General features: G+C 49.6%; 1 protein-coding gene and 1 non-coding gene across 4 annotated transcripts in view; both read left to right on the top strand.

The window, feature by feature from the left end:
• The window catches only part of IGFBP2 (insulin like growth factor binding protein 2), a 28107-nt gene extending 11283 nt beyond the window's left edge, over positions 1-16824 (top strand). Inside the window, exons 1-4 of one of the 3 annotated variants that reach the window (XM_032278290.1) lie at positions 4215-4235; positions 12254-12480; positions 13850-13990; positions 16328-16824. In XM_032278290.1, the coding sequence (XP_032134181.1) occupies positions 12283-12480; positions 13850-13990; positions 16328-16492 (504 nt within the window). In that variant the 5' untranslated portion in view covers positions 4215-4235; positions 12254-12282 and the 3' untranslated portion in view covers positions 16493-16824. Of the gene's footprint in view, positions 1-4214; positions 4236-5476; positions 5543-12253; positions 12481-13849; positions 13991-16327 lie in introns of those variants that run through there. The other 2 variants (XM_032278289.1, XM_032278288.1) reach the window with 2 other exon arrangements.
• Positions 7095-7201, top strand: LOC116552094. Its single transcript, XR_004269211.1, has one exon. It is a non-coding gene; the product is annotated as a U6 spliceosomal RNA (small nuclear RNA).

The following is a 16824-nucleotide window of genomic DNA, read 5'->3' as shown; positions in this document are numbered from 1 at the left end:
CTGGTTTGAGAGTGGCCGGCAATTCTGGACATCTTTGCAGGTTTTAAATTTCTTTTTGCATCCTGTGGGTTCAATTAGTCAGGCCTGGAGTATCTGAGAGCAGAGTTATGGGGATGGAGAAGAGGACAGTATAAGGGGAGGGTGGTGGGAGAGAGGTTGGTAGGACTCAGCCTTTGTTACACTATGTGAGCGGGGCTGTGGGATTGCCTCATCGAAACTTGAGTTGTTCGAATGTGGGTCTTGGGAGAGGCACGTGTCCTTCCCATCTCATCTTATGGCTCCACTGGCTCACTACCTTTCTTGACTCTTAGCCACTCTTGCTGATATGGGCTCCAGATGGTGAGACAGAGGCCAGAAGAGCAAGAAAAAGAGTTAACGTAACAGGGTACTCTTGGGCAAGTGCTAGATGCCATTCAATAGTGTATGAGTCCGTTTTCACGCTGCCGATAAAGACATATCTAAGACTGGGCAATTTACAAAAGAAAGAGCTTTAATGGAGGTATGTGGCTGGGAAGGCCTCACAATCATGGCAGAAGGTGAAAGGCATGTCTCACACGGCAGCAGACAGGAGAGCTTCTGCAGGGAAACTCCCTTTATAAAACCATGAGATCTCCTGAGACTTACTCACTGTCATGAGAATGGCATGGGAAAGACCCACCCCCATGATTCAGTTACCTCCCGCTGGGTCCCTCCTATGACACGTAGGAATTGTGGGAGCTACAGTTCAAGATGAGATTTGGGTGGAGACACAGCCAAACCATGTCCGATGGTCACCTTTTCTAATGTGTAAACATTAATTGAGTATATGCTGTGTGTCATTGAGGAGACTTTATTAAAAAAGCAGCTGTCATACCTCCTGTAATACATGCTTTTCATGCTGGAGGGAGGCAAGAAAAGCATTTTAAAAAGGTGAATAAAGAAGAGGCCAAGTCTGTAGAGATGTATATATATCCTATGCAAATAAACAGGTAGCTCTTTTAGCCTTTGGACCAAGGCTCTTGGGAAGATCTTGATGTTAAATAATGAAGTCCCTTTATGGTGACTGAAGTTACGAAGTAAGGAAATCAAGTGGGACAGGCTTCCACTTCAGTCTTGAAAGAAAAAAGCACAGTGTCTCTTCCTTTGTTCCAAAAATGTAAATTGAGCACACAGAATTCACTAAGGATGGAAAGCTGTATGGAAGCTAAGACCAAATTTCTGTCTTCAAGAAGCTTCCATTCTTAGGAGGACTAAGAAAGTGCACAGACCTACGGCTTTTTGGCAATGAACTCAGGTGATAGTGCTGTGAAGAAAGTTGGGTCAAATTACTGGAAGACTTTACCCAGCAGTGCTTTTCTTTTTAAAATTTTTAAAAATTTTTTAATTTGTGTTTTTGAGACCAGGTCTGGCCCGTCGCCCACACCGGAAGGCAGTTGCACGATCTCAGCTCACTGCAACCTCCACCTCCCAGGCTCAAGCCATCCTCCCACCTACAGCAGTGCTTTTCATCAGTGTAATCAAACGGCGGCGTTTGGACTCTTGGAGGCTACATTGTTCACCCTTCTTCCTTCTCAAAAGGTTTCTCCTAAGTTATACCAGAGGGAGTCTGTGCAATTTCTTCCCATCTGCAAATTATCACTTGTTTTGTTCTTTCTTATGAAAGTCTTAGATGGCTTCTAACCTGGATCTCTCCTGTTTTAGTTTAAGGCTGTTTTCTCTCTGGCTCTGGGGAGGCAGAACAGCTCCCTCCCTTCCCTTGGGTTTTCCTGGCCCTTTGTGACCTCCACCACTCAGCACCCTCTGTCCACGCCAGGATGGGCTTGTCCCTTGAATATCAGTTCTCAGGACTGAGTCATCTTAATTACTTCGTCTTCCGCTTCTTAATTCTGTGACCCTCTCCTACTATCTTTGTGTCTTCTTTCTGACTCATTTCCAAGTTCTTCATGGAATGGAGAACTGGCCAGGAGCCCAGGGCCAGGTTCAGTCTGGCAGAGAAGTGACCCTGGTGACATTGCACTGGCCAATGAGAGTGGTGGGAAGTCTGCTATGCCACTATTGTTTAGTCCTCTTCCAACCAGTAGGGCTTCAGGGACACTTGAGGTTACTGATAGCTCTGCTTGATGAGGAAGGTGAGGGGTGGATGACGTTAAGAGGTGACTTTTTTTTTTTTTGAGACGGAGTCTCGCTCTGTCGCCCAGAATGGAGTTGGTGGTGCCAGCTCAGCTCACTGGAGCCTCCACCTCCCAGGTTCAAGTGATTCTCCTGCCTGAGCCTCCCAAGTAGCTGGGACAACAGGCACGTGCCACCATGCCTGGCTAATTTTTGTATTTTATTAGAGATGGGGTTTCACCATATTGGCTAGGCTGGTCTTGAACTCCTGATCTCATGATCTGCCCACCTCGGCCCCCCAAAGTGCTGGGATTACAGGCATAAGCCAGCTCGCCTGGCACTTAAAAATGCAGAAAAAATGCAGAAAAGTGCTAAGAACAATGTAATAACACCAGTCTACCACCCAGAACCGTGAGCGGTTGATATATTGTCCACTAGCATGCAGTACTTAGTGTTTATCTTTCTTAGCTAAGCAGATTTGCATATATATGTTAGATGACTAATATGCCTATGTTTGCATATATTGCATCTGTATGCATATGTATGATAAGTGATTAATATTGTCTAAATTGTTTTGTGAAGATAAATTGAAAATGTACATAAAGGTTTTATTTTCCCTCTTAACATTAGGTTTCTGAGATCTAATGTTGTCATACACAGGTCAGAGATGTTCTTTTTAACTGCCACATAGTGTTCCTTTGTATTACCCTACTGATTTTATTTCTCCATTCCAAAGACTTTTGGATCTTGTTGCTTATAGTGTTTTTACAACCACTAATAATGCTGTAATGAACAGTTTTGTGCATGTGTCCCTGTGCACGTGGAGAGAGAAGTAGAATTGCTGGGTCAGGCACATTCTTCCCATTCCATAATACCTGGTCCAAGTTTGAATCAAAGCACACTCTACTCACTTGGGCCTCAGCAACTAGGTCACCTTACCAGGTTTCCAATGGCTTTAGTTGAACCCGAGGAGAAATGTTTGGGACCCACGGAAAGGAATGAAAGCCGATAGTGCTCTTTGCCATCTTGATATCAATTTCTCTGGCTCTTCAAGGATAGCTTGGCTCATGGGGCCCCAGAGACCTTGGCTGAATTTGAGCATGTTTTTGTTTTCCCAAACTGTCTGTCTCAGCCCTGACCCTTCCCAGGTCTTTGTAATTCCAGGAATGACCCTGATGTTTATACAACAGCCCTTTGGAGAGTGCACAGGCAGGGAGGCTCTGGAGAGGCTGTGCTGTTTCGGCTTACCCAGGGGGGGAACCCGAGATGAGACGGCAGCATGAGGGCATGCTCTAGAAACCTCCATGACGCCTGGCCAGGAAAGGCCCCTCTCCATGCATCCAAACATGCTTATATGTCTGTTTACAAGCCCATGAGTGCATGAGCTCACAAGGCTGCGTCTCTGCAAAACGTGTACATGAGGCCACATCTCTTAAAAAGAAGAGGCATCGTTCTCTACTCACCAAGAAGTTCTTAGGGAAACCCAGACAGAACAGAGAGAATGCCAGAGCTTGACAGGAGAGGGATCATTCATCATACAGACTCCTTAGCCCTTGCCTCTGAATTTCTGGGGCTGGGGTCTAGGGCTGTATTTTTAGCAAGACTTTCAGCTTCCCAAAGTGCTGGGATTACAGGCATGAGCCACCCTGCCCGGCCACCACACATTTTTTTCTAAAGCCTAGTTTTGCCCACAATGAGTTTGAGGGGCAATAATACCATGTCCTGTTTAACGGCAGCTATCATTTTAGCAGAATTGTTAATATCATTTTTCAGACTTGAGACATTAGCTCAGAGAGGTTAAAGGTTCTGACGCGCGGGTGAATCCCAAGGGGCAGCACTGGTATTCAGGGTTCTTGACTACTGGTTTTCATTGCTCGTTCCAGTTTGTTAAGGAATCATCCACTGCTGTGGATGTTAGTGGAGTCATCTAGATAGCAGGGGGAGGAGAATGGTGGTTAGTTTTTATCCTGTTGCCCAACATATGTCAAGGCTAAGTGCCTTTTGGGATAAATTTACAAAGACGGAGCCACGTGAGTTTTCTGCCCGGCTAGGGTTGAACCAGGAAGCAGCGGCAGCCAACCTTCATTCCCCTGGCCCATTACTCAGAATCAACTCTTGAAAGGCTTGAAATGCACCTGTTGCAAGAGGTGAGTTCACTGGAGGAATGATAGGTTCGGGGTTGGCTTAGACCATCTCTGTGATACCCCTCTTCCCCAACCCTGCTCTTAGATTTCAAGATAATCATGAGGTAGGAGGAGAAGCCTGGAAAATGGTAAGGCTTTCTTCAGAATAAAGAAAAGAAGAAAGAAAGGAGACACATAGAGCTGTTAGGAAGATGTGTGAGCGTTCTAGGGAAAAGGTCTAATTTCTTCACTGGGTCTGGATAAGGACCAATGCCACACCCTCCAAGCAGACGGGACTGGGGAGTTACTTTTAGATTTCTGGGGCTTAGGTTCCTAAGAGAGCTTTAAGGTCTCTCATAGATCAGGAATCACCAATTTCCAAATAGAGCACTGAGGTCAGAACAGAGCACTAGGAGAAAATGAGATTTTATGGGAGTCCATTTCTATCGAACATAGGGTTTGATTTGTTGAGTAAGATCATTGATACAACAAACAGGATTACATTGGAAAAATGGGCTGTGCCAAAATTAAGTCTGAAACCTGGGTATGAAAGCATAGGAGTGAACAATAAAGGCTCTTGGGCTATCAATTTCCAGCTACTCTCCCGGCTAAATTAGTAAGGGTGGGCCAAAAGACAATGTAGGGACCCCATGGCAATTGTGAAGCACTGCTGATAATGGCAGAGAGGTTGTGTTTGCTCCTGCGAATTAGATGGAAGTCCATCCGGGCTCAGGTTTGCCATCTGTAAAATGGGACAATGATTCATTTCTTCTCATCCCATCTGCCTTACCTCCAGCTCTCCTTCAGGGGTCGAAAGGTATGGCAGTCTACCCAAGGCAAGGATGGGAGTTCACCCCTGCCCTTCAAAGCCCCCCACTAATGGCCCTGGGGTTGTCTGTCATCTCCCTGATTTCTCTTTGGAAAAGCTCAACCTTCCATATGTGAAGTCATTGCTTCTATGTTGACCCATTTCTCCAGGTGCTATGTAGGGGAGAAGAGCCAATGCTTACTACCCATAGGGAAAAGTCTCTTCAGGGGCCTTGAGGGCTCCTGTCAACCATTTCAAAGCCCATGAACCTTTTCCATTGATGTCATTCAGGTTGCTAAGAACCATTTCTTATAGTGCCCTTTGCACCATAGCCCATGGAGTTGCATACATAAGTGGTTGCTTAATATTATTCTGAACTTAACTCTCTTAGGCAGAAAAAAAAAATACAACTTGGTATTTTTGTTCTGAGGGCAAATTCCATCTCTAGTTGGAGTTCGACATCTGGAATGTTTTCCTGTGGATTGTTCCTGCAGCCTAGAAGAGGATATATGAGAAAAACTTGGTAATGTGTGATGATGCCTGTGTCTGACGGGGGGGGGGGGGGGGTGCGATGTGGGTACTTCCTGGTGGGCAGGAAATGGAAGTGGCTAAGTGCTAATCCCATGTGCACCTACTGTGTGCCAGGCCCTCACTGTAGATGCAGGCAGTGTCCCTTTGGATCCTCCCAGTGACCCGCTGGAGGTGTACGCTGTCTGTCCTCTTCTTATAGATGAACAATGGAAGCTCAGAGAGCTTAAGGAGCTTGTCTGGTGCTGCAGAGCTCAGTGATAAAATCTGGAATTCCAACTCTGGCGGTTAGACGTTGGGGTTTGAATCTCTTTGGCTGGGAACGGTAAAAAGGAATGAAGGCTATTCTCAGCCCACAATGCTTTGTGATCTCTGCCAGGTCAACTCTTTCATTTCCCTTCCCTGGGCTTCCACTTCAAGATGTAGAGTTCAGATCTGGCCACTGGATTTGAGTCCAGAAGCCTGTTCCGGAGAAAGAAGCAGATGCTGATGCATGGTCTTGTTAAACCACCTTTCAAAGACCTTGCGTCAGCAACTCGGCACCCTGGATTTCTTCATCTTATTGACATGTTCGTTGGCAGTGCTGAGATCAATAAAGAAATGGAATGAAACATACCCTTGAATCCAGGTGGCCTCTGTGAGGGTGGACAAACTTGACCTTCACCTCAGAGAGGTTGGGACATCTCAGGACAGGAAACCAACTTTGTCCTCTTGGAGGAACACTGCCCAGTTGGCCCCTGCCTTCTGGGACCTGGAGCCAGGGTTGCATATGACATCTGGGCCCTGGACACTGTCTCTGTGGGCCCTTCTGTAAAAAGATATATTTTTAAAATTTAAAAATGATTATTTTTAGTTTTTGAGACAGGCTCTCACTCTGTCACCCAGGCTGGAGTGCAGTGGTGTGATCATGGCTCACTGCAGCCTCTGACCCCTGGGCTCAAGTGATCTAACCATGAAAACCTTTCAGGTAGCTGGGACCACAGGTGTGCACCCCATGCCTGGCTGTTTTTCTTTCTTTCTTTTTTTTTTTTAATTTTTAGCAGAGACAAGGTGATATTGTTAGGCTTGATGTCCCCACCCAAATCTTAACTTGACTTGTAGTCCCCACAATCCCTGCATGTCAAGGGAGAGGCCAGGTGGAGGCAATTGAATCATGGGGGTGGGTCCCCCATGTCGTTCTCATGATAGTGAGTTCTCATGAGATCTGATAGTTTCATGAGGGGCTCTTTCCCCCTTCGCTTGGCACTTCTTCCTGTCACGTTGTAAAGAAGGTGCCAGCTTCCCCTTTGTCTTCTGCCATGATTGTAAGTTTCCTCAGGCCTCATTAGCCATGCTAAATTATGAGTAAATTACCTTTGTAAATTACCCAGTCTCAGGCAGTTCTTTATAGCTGTATGGAAATGGACTAATATGGCCAAGCATGGTGGCTTATGCCTGTAATCCCAGCACTTTGGGAGGCTGAGGCAGGTAGATTACCTGTGGCCAGGAGTTCAAGACCAGCTGGCCAACATGGTGAAACCCCGCCTGTACTAAAAATATAAAAATCAGTGCTTGCTTCGGCAGCACATATCCTAAAATTGGAACGATACAGAGAAGATTAGCATGGCCCCTGCACAAGGATGACACGAAAATTCGTGAAGCGTCCCATATTTTTTTTTAATTAAAAAAAATATATAAAAATTAGCCAAGCATGGTGGTGCACGCCTGTAGTCCCAGCTACTCAGAAGGATGAGGCAGGAGAATGGCTCAAACCTGGGAGGTAGAGGTTGCAATGAGTGGAGATTGTGCCACTGCGCTCTAGTCTGGGCGACAGCACGAGACTCTGTCTCAAAAAACAAAACACAAAAAACCGTATTTTATAACTGGTTTAATAAATGCAAATGTATTGATATTACGTATTAAGACTTTTCTGACCTAAAAGTTAATTTTTTTTTCTGATGTTAATAGAAATAAAAACATGTTCTAGGCACCGTGCCTGCAGAGCCTAATGGATAAGTTGGCCTTGCCTGGAGACTTCAGGCCCAAATGCACATTTATCTATGTGTGCCTCTCTTTCTTCAAATGTGTTTCCAGAGATTACAGAGGGCCTTCTTCTGAGGATTAATGTTGGGTTGACCTCTGGGATGCAGCCAAGGGATGCTTCTTTGGCCACTGTCTGGTATAAGAGGGCCTAGTGAAGAGGGAGCTACAGGCCGAAAAGTCCTCTGAAATGCCCAGGAAAGACCCTGTGCCCTACACTCAGTAAGCTGTGGACGAGCGTGGCTGCAGGTGGAAGGGTGGCGGAGGGGTCTTAGCTATGGATGTGGAATATAGTAAAAGTAGATTTGCTTTATGTGGGGCCTGGAGTCATTTCAGCATTGGGCTGTCAGCTTTCAGGCCTCGGGCTAAACTAGCCTGACTCCGGAACAGTGATTCCCACCCTAGGCCATTTTGCCTCTCAGGGGCCATTTGGCAATGAATGAAGACACATTTTTTTGTTCCAACCTGGGGAGAGTGGCACTGGTTTCTGTTGGGTAGAGGCCAGGAATCTAAGTACACAGGTTCGCCCCCTGCAGCAAAGAATGATCTGGCCAACTATTAGCAGTGCTGAGGTGGAGACCCCCATCCCAGAGGATGTTCCAGGCATTAGGTTTGGGTGAGCAGAGCCTTCCCAGAAGCTCCTGGGTAGGGCTACACGTGAGCTGCCTTAACCTTCTCCAACCAGGCAACATGTTATTGTAGCCGTAATAGAGACCGGCTGCCTTCACCCAAGCCACTTCCCAGAAGGGCACAGCCAGGTGTTTCTGAGCATCACAGACTTCATGTCCACAGAGTGGAGAGTTCCAGAAATGGTGGCAGGGTGCTGTCCCAGCAGACTCCCAGGGCTTGCGTCTTCTCTAACACCCTCTGAGCAGAATGCGGTGTGGAGGTCTCCAGACATCCTTCCTGCCTCTGTGGGTACAAAGCTGGGCAGGGTGTGGTGAGCAGGGTGATGTCAGCTACCAAGGGCTTGGGTGAGGGCGACTGGAGGTTCCCACTTCATTTTGTCTTTCTCATTTTGATCCTGAGTAGCTGGGATGGAGGCAAAGGCTCTTCTCTATGTTCTGATGCAGGGCAGGGTGGGAGTGGGGGGACTTTGTAGCCACTTTGCCCTCCTCCTATGTTTTTAGTCTGCAGAGGAAAGGGACAGGGAGCCTGAGATGGTCCCACCCAGGTCCGGGGACATGGAAGCCTGTCTGGGAAGGGCAGTGGGGCGGAGGCAGGGAGGCTGGGGATGAATTCGTGCGCCGTATGGGCGTCTGTGATGTGTTAGAGGTTTTCCCTGGCCTTTCTCTTTCACCATTTTGTTCCTGACCTCTGGGGTCCATCTGAAGAGGGAAGAGGGGCTCTCCTCCATGGTTGCTCCCCCCAACACCAACCATCTAGGAGGTTGTGGACCTGGTGGCACTGAAGAGATCTGTGCTGCATGATGGGGTCACTCAGTGTCCCTGTTGGGAACCTGGCAGGCAGCTGAGCGGGGGGACTCACTCAGCCTGCTTCTCTGGGCCCCTGGGTGTCTGCTGCTCTCCACGTGGAAGAGCACAGAGGCAGGGCAGGATAAATGAGGAAAGCTGTGGTCTAGTGGCTGGGTCTGATTAGACATGGTGGAGCAGGACTCCCACCCAGCCTGGAGGCACTCGCCAAATCCGTCTTTTCCTGCCAGTGGTGCCGGGCTGCCGGGCTGCTGGAACAATTTGATCTGTGCTGGCTTCATTTATGGCACAACCCAGGCTCCCCAGAGCCCCTGTGGGAATACCCATTCACGATAAAATAATTTTCCAGGTGTCAGAGGTTTATACATTTAAATATTTCAATTCTTTTTCTAAAGTCAACAATTTCGGATAAAAAGTCTTTACAAATGATGAATAGGTAAGATTTTAATTCCTTCCCCCTTTTGATGTCCCAAGACCATCATCATCAACATAATTCTTGTTTTGGGCTCTAATACATGGGCGTCCCCAGGGGTCATTGAGGGGTGCGGCATTCATTGTTTGCCATGCACAAAATGTACTCGGAGTTTGCGTGTTTGGTTTTCTTAGTGTCCTCCTTCCTCTCTGCCATTTGATCCTTCTTCCTACTGTCCACATGCATTCCTTCTTTTCTCCCTTTAATTTTGTTGACTTCCTTCTGCTGCAGCCTTGGAAACCAGACGTCCAGAAGCCAGGCTCCTGCAGCAGCATGGTTGTGAACTGTCAAGGTTCCTCACGGGATGATTCTCCCCTTATTTTGGGTGGAAAATGCCAACATTTAAACATGCCCAGCCATGGTGACAGCTATTAGGATGTTCAGAGCTTATTTTCCTTTGTTTCCCGGTTCTTGGTTGGGTTCCATGCTGCTGAAGTGGCAGATAACTGGGGCATTCATTATCAATCATCATCACTCAAGTAATAACCACGGGCAACATGGATATAGAATTTCTGTGCTCTGAGTCATCTTTTACTTAGTTTTTGAGACAGAGTCTTGCTCTGTTGACCAGGCTGGAGTACAATAGCAAGATCTCGGCTCACTGCAACCTCTGCTTCCAGGGTTCAAGCGATTGTCCTATTTCACTCTCCCAAGTAGCTGGGATTACAGGTGCACGCCACCATGCCCAGCTAACTTTTTGTTTTGTTGTTTTGAGACAGAGTCTTACTCTATTGCCACGCTGGAGTGCAATGGTGCAATCCCAGCTCACTCCAACCTCCACCTCCTGGGTTCAAGCAGTTCGCCTGCCTCAGCCTCCTAAGTAGCTAGGACCACAGGCGTGTGCCACCACGCCTGGCTAATTTTTATATTTTTATTAGGGACTGGGTTTCACTGTGTTAGCCAGGATGGTCTCAATCTCTTTATCTCGTGATCTGCCTGTCTCGGCCTCCCAAAATGCTGGGATTACAGGTGTGAGCCACCATACCTGGCCAATTTTTTGTATTTTTAGCAGAGGGGGTTTTACCATGTTGGCCAGGCTGGTCTCAAACTCCAGACCTCAAGTGATCCACCTGCCTCAGCCTCCCAAAGTGCTGGGATTACAGGCATGAGCCACCGTACCCAGCCTAAGTCGTCTTTTAACTGCTTTACATACTCTCAATGACGAAAGAACTGTTATTATCCAGCAACTTAGGTAGAGGCACAGAGATGGTCTGTGCAGCGGAGAACACGTGCACCTGATATAGCAAATGGCAGAACTGGGATTTAACCTGACTACACCCCCGTAATCAGTGCTGCTACCCTGGTGATGGCGTGCCGGCTTCTAAAGGATGCTGCCGGATAGCAAGTGAAAACTGACTAGTTATCAGGCTTGGAGGGAGGGAAGGGGACGGGACAAACCTCCACCAAATGTTCCGTATGCTGGGGCCTATGCTGGACATGCCCTGGCAGCAGGTGCTGCTGGAGTGCTAGCACCTGGTCCCATCCCTGTCATAGAAGAGGTGCCCCCTCCCTTAGTTGGTGAGTGAGTGAATAACCTTGTAGAGAATTACTTTAAGAGTTATTCCTTTGTGTTTTCAGGGCTGTAGGTTTTTGAAGGTACATTAATGGGGAAGAGAAAACGTGCAAGATCGGTTGAAAAACACCCCCTCTGCACCCACCCAGATCTTGTTGGGACCTGCAGGAGAGCAGCTCTGGGTGGCGTGGTCTGGGGCTGTTTGCTTTGCTGTGTCTCTAGGGGGCTGGGGCCGGGGCCGGGTGGTTTGAGGCCCTGCCCTTCTGGAGCGTGCCTGGACTTGTCTCCCTGTTATAGCTCTGCCACGCGATTCAGATCCTCTCTGCCTCCCTTGGCTGGACGTGCCTCAGCCAGAGTGAGACCGTGGCAGGCTGGAGCTGCTTTCAAGACCTCTTTGACCTGGGCTGTGCACACAGAAGGCCAAAGAAGGTCTAAGGAGACTTACTGGATGCTTCTTGGACAGGCAGAGCCCTGCAGTCAGCTGAAGCTATGAAGCTGAAGCAGTCATACAGAGTTCCTATTCTTGGGGCTTGCAGTGCCATGGGGTTGGGGTGGGTTGCACAGACAGACTTGGGAATGAGGAAACATCAATGGGGCAGAGCTGTAGTGGCCTCGGAGGAGCACTGTGGGACCTTTGAGGTGGGGCCAGGTTGGCAAATGCAAAGTGACAGCAGGGTGTGCTGGGACTGGGTTCCAGGTGGCAACATGGCCTTCCACCTTCTCCTTTGCCATGCGTGCTGCAGCCTAGTGATGTCTGTGGCACAGGTTTTAAAAAACTCAACTAATTGGTGCTTTTCCAGACCATAAACAAACTTTAAACCGGGGGTTATGGTGGGAGAATCTGGGAGGTCCCAGAGGACTTAAGTCCATTCTATGGCTCTTCAGATGCCTTTGTCCCTCTGTGTGCCTCTGTTCTGCTTTTGCCTTGTAGGAGGGTCCCTGTCATTCTTCTAGAGTCAGACAGCCCAAGTTCAAATCCTGAATCCATCCCTTTTTCAGATTTGTGATGTTGGTCAAGTAACTGACCTGTGAGCCTCAAATTCTCCATCTGTGAAAGTTGGGAAGGGTGCTAGTAGTGCCCACCTAAGAATTAGGGTGAAGCTGAAATTGATCATCCATGTAAATTGCTCAGCACGGGACCTGACAAGTCTGTGGCACGCATTAGCCATGCGTCATCTCCACCCTCATCATCGTTAGAGCCCAGGTGGCTCCCAGAGGGCACATCTCTGGGAAACTGGACCTGAGCACTTCTTCCCTTCCTCTCTGCAGACGATGGCGATGACTCGGAAGGAGGCCCCATGGAGAACCACGCAGACAGCGCCGTGACCATGTTGGGTGGGGTAGGTGGTGCTGGCCGGAAGCCCCTCAAGTCGGGTATGAAGGAGCTGGCTGTGTTGCGAGAGAAGGTCACTGAGCAGCACCGGCAGATGGGCAAGGGCAGCAAACATCACCTCGGTGCGGAGGAGCCCAAGATACTGCGACCGCCCCCTGCCAGGGTCAGTGAGGCTCAGGTCTGGTGGGAGGGGTGGGAGGATGTGAAAAAGGGGGTCTCAGCTGGAGGAGGGCATCCCAATAAGATCCTCGTCTGGTGTGACCTGTAGGCAGTGCACTTTTCTTTCCACAAACTGACCTTTGGGGCGATCAGTATCTCTGGCTGTGAAATAGACTGGACACGTGGTTTTTTGATGTTCTTTCCTTCGAAACCCTCCATATTTCCATATGGTTTTAGAACATAGGCAAAGAAAATGAATCCCAGAGATGAAGACAGATTCCCTGAAACTTGCTCACTCTTTTTCCCCCACTCCCTGAGATGGGGTCTTGCTCTCTTGTCCAGGCTGGAGTGTAGTGGTACTGAGTCATGGCTCACTGCTGCCTCCAACTCCTGGGCTCAAGTGATCCTTCTGCCTCCCTTGGGACTCCTGAGTGGCTGGGACTATAGGTGTGCACCACCATACCTGGCCAATTTGTTTTTTTTTTTTTTGAGATGGAGTTTTGCTTTTGTTGCCCAGGCTGGAGTGCAATGGCATGATCTCTCGGCTCACCGCAACCTCCGCCTCCTGAGTTCAAATGATTCTCCTGGCTCAGCCTCCCAAGTAGCTGGGATTACAGGCATGCACCACCACGCCTGGCTAATTTTGTATTTTTAGTAGAGATGAGGTTTCTCTATGTTGGTCAAGCTGGTCTCGAACTCCTGACCTCAGGTCATCTGCCCACTTCAAGCCTCCCAAAGTGCTGGGATTACAGGTGTGAACCACTGTGCCCGGCCCAATTTTGTTTTTTGTGTTTTGGAAATGGGGGGTCTCACTATGTTGCCCAGGCTGGTCTCAATCACCTGGACTCAAGTGATCCACCCACCTCAGCCTCCCAAAGTGCGGGGATTACAGGCACAAGCCACTGCGCCTGGCCTGAAACTTAGTCACTCTTGTTGCCATATACTTCTCTCACTGAGCTATCCCCCTCTTCTTTCCTGCCCAGCTCTGCCACCTTGGGTCCTGGCCCTGGTTGGTTTTATGGAAAGAAATGGAGCATGGGCCGTGGGGTGGGGGCATAGAGATTCTGGAGACAACCTCTTGGATTGGTATTTGGAGATAGAGCCCATTCTGACACATGAACGCCATGGTCACAGAGCAAGGAAGGGAGTGAACATTCCCATCCATACGGTTTTCTTAGGGTCTAGGGTTGGGGAGCCAGCATGGCAGGGAGATCCCTAGGTGGGGTGTCAGAAGTCCCTGTGCCACCTGTTGGCTATTACCATGGGAAAGTCCCCTCCCTGTGCAGCAGCTTCTCCCTGCACTTGGCATGTGGCGCGTGCTTTGTGGGCCTGCTATCCTGACTCCGGGCGTCCTCTGCTGTCTGTGCTCGCAGACCCCCTGCCAGCAGGAGCTGGACCAGGTCCTGGAGAGGATTTCCACCATGCGCGTTCCGGATGAGCGGGGCCCCCTGGAGCACCTGTACTCCCTGCACATCCCTAACTGTGACAGGAATGGCCTGTACAACCTCAAACAGGTAAGCATGGTGCCAGCCTGGGCCTGAGTGGCTGCTCCTCAGCCCTGAGCCCCAGATGTGCCCTGTTTCTGCCCCACCCGCCTATAATCTTCTGAGTTCTAGGCTGAGTAGGAAACCCAGACTTCTGTCACCAGGAGGATCGGGGTGCCAGCTGCCAGGCCAGGAAGGGTATGGCTTTTCTTCCTGCCTCCGACAGATCACATGCTGGCTCCATTCGCCCAGCCACCCACCAGCCACACTTGGTATCCAGGTTGAGAGGAGGCTCTTTTTTTTTTTGAGACAGAGTCTCACCCTGTCACCCAGGCTGCGGTGCAGTGGTGCGATCTCAGCTCACTGCAACCTCTGCCTCCCCATTAGCTGGGACTATAGGCGCACGACACCAAGCCCAGCTAATTTTTTGTATGTTTAGTAGAGACAGGGTTTTATCATGTTGGCCTTGAACTGGTCTTGAACTCCTGACTTTGGGATCCACCTGCCTCAGCCTCCCAAAGTGCTGGGATTACAGGCGGTTGGGCACATATTAGCCCATCCCTCACTTCCCCCGCCTCACTGTCCTGTGTGTCTGTGCCTTTCCTGTGAGACAGAGGAAGGAATGGGATTAATGAGGAGGTGCCAGCTACCATCCTGTTTTCAAGCATGAGTTCTCAGCTCTGGCTGCATACTGGGGTCTTCTGGGGAACTTAAAAAAATACAGAGATCAGGGTCCCACTCCAAGAGATTTAGATTTTGTGGGTCTGGGGTGCTTTCTGGTCATTGGGGTTTTATTTTTTTTACGGAATTTTTTTGAGATGGAGTGTCTCTCTGTTGCCCAGGCTGGAGTGCAATGGTGCAATCTCCGCTCACTGCAACCTCCGCCTCCCTGATTCAAGTATTTCTCCTGCCTCAGCCTACTTGAGTAGCTGGGATTACAGGTACCCACCACTACTACACCTGGCTAATTTTTGTATTTTTAGTAGAGACAGGGTTTTACCATGTTGGCCAGGCTGGTCTTGAACCCCTGACCTCAGGTGATCCGCCTGCCTCGACCTCCCACAGTGCTGGGATTACAGGCGTTTAGCCACCATACCTGGCTGGTCAGTGGGATTTTATAAAGCTCCCCTGGTGGCCCTAATGGCAGTCTGGGCTGACCTGAAGCATGGATGTTTGGAGCCGGGAGATGGGAACAGGGCTCTGCTGACAGCCCAGGGGTCTCACCTCTCCGCCGTCTTCACCATCCAGGCACCCTGATCCTCTAAATATGAGTTTAGCATTAAAAGCTATTTGTGGGCCAAGCGTGTTGGCTCGCGCCTGTAATCCCAGCACTTTGGGAGGCCGAGGAGGGCAGATCACAAGGTCAGGAGTTTGAGACCAGCCTGGCCAACATGGTGTAGCCCCGTCTCTACTAAAAATACAAAAAATTAGCCGGGTGTGGTGGTAGACACCTGTAACCCCAGCTACTTGGGAGGCTGAGGGAGGAGGACAATCACTTGAACCCTGGAGGCGGAGGTTGCAGTGAGCTGAGATCGTGCCACTGCACTCCCGCCTGGGTGACACAGTAAGACTCCGTTTAAAAAAACAAAAAAAGGCTATTTGTGTACATGCCCTCTAAATGTAAGCTGGCTACTCAGTCTGGAGCTCAGAATAAAAACTCGATCACTTCTCTTGGAAAACAGGCTGTCTGCTGCACTTTTGGGTACTAATGTAGGCATAGTTAGCTTGGGCGTAAGTATAGAGACCTTGAGCTGGAATGCCTGGGAGTGCCTGGCTTCCATCCCAGCTATGCTTCTTACCAGCTGCGTGACCTTGGGCGAGTTGCTTAGCCCATCTGTGCTTTAGTTTTATCATCTGTCAACCAGGGATAATAATGGCATCTAATTCACAAAGTGGTTGTGAGGATTAAATGACTGCATTTGTTAGAAACTGAACAAGCGGTGTCTTTTGCTCACACAGTGCCTGGCACATAACTGATTTTGATTGCAGCATGAGGTTTTTCACCTTACACTATGACTAAGCTTCAGTATGCTGGGTCACCACCCCCCCCCCACACTGGGTGGGGCCTCCTTGAGGCTGGGGACTGAGTCTTTTAATCTTCGAGGATCCTGAACGGCCTTATCAGAGAGGGCCTGGGTGGGCAACATCAGCATTACGTTGGAGCTTGCTAGCCATGCAGAATTGCCAGCTGTCCAGGGACCTGCTGAATAGGGATCTGCATTTTATCAAGGTTCCCTGGTGCATATTTGAACTTGAGAGGCTCCGCCCTGCAGTGTGTGGGTAGCTGCACTCCGTGGCCTCCAGGTGGAGGGAGGGAGGAAAGCTGCCGGCTGCGGGCTCCTCCACGCTCCTCTCCTTTCTTTCCAGTGCCAGATGTCTCTGAACGGGCAGCGCGGGGAGTGCTGGTGTGTGGACCCCAACACCGGGAAGAGGATCGAGGGCGCCCCCACCGTCCGTGGGGACCCCGAGTGTCATCGCTTCTACTATGAGCCTCAGGAGGCTGGCGGGGTGCCCACCCAGCAGGCACAGTAGACCGCAGCTAGCCGGTGCCTGGTTCCCCCACCCCCACCCCTCTCCAAGCACTGGCAGAAAACGGAGAGTGCTTGGGTGGTGGGTGCTGGAGGGCTTTCCAGTTCTGCCACGTGCATTTATACTTGGAAAGAGACCAGCACCGAGCTCGGCACCTGCCCCCTCTCTCTTCCTAGCCACAGATGCCACACCTGCCCCTTGTTGCTTCCCCCCTGCCCCAGGGAGGAAGGGAGTCATGGTGGGGGAGCTGGGGTTCAGGTTTGGGAAGGGGGGAGAGACACATTTTTATTTTTTAACCCCTATGTCTCTTTTGCTTATGAATAAAGGAAGGAAAA

The sequence above is a fragment of the Sapajus apella genome, unplaced genomic scaffold, assembly GCF_009761245.1.
Source record: "Sapajus apella isolate SASKATOON/1434 unplaced genomic scaffold, GSC_monkey_1.0 scaffold10, whole genome shotgun sequence".
Lineage (NCBI taxonomy): Eukaryota > Metazoa > Chordata > Mammalia > Primates > Cebidae > Sapajus > Sapajus apella.
Note: the sequence above shows the minus strand (reverse complement) of the source record. Positions and strands in the feature narration are given on the sequence as shown.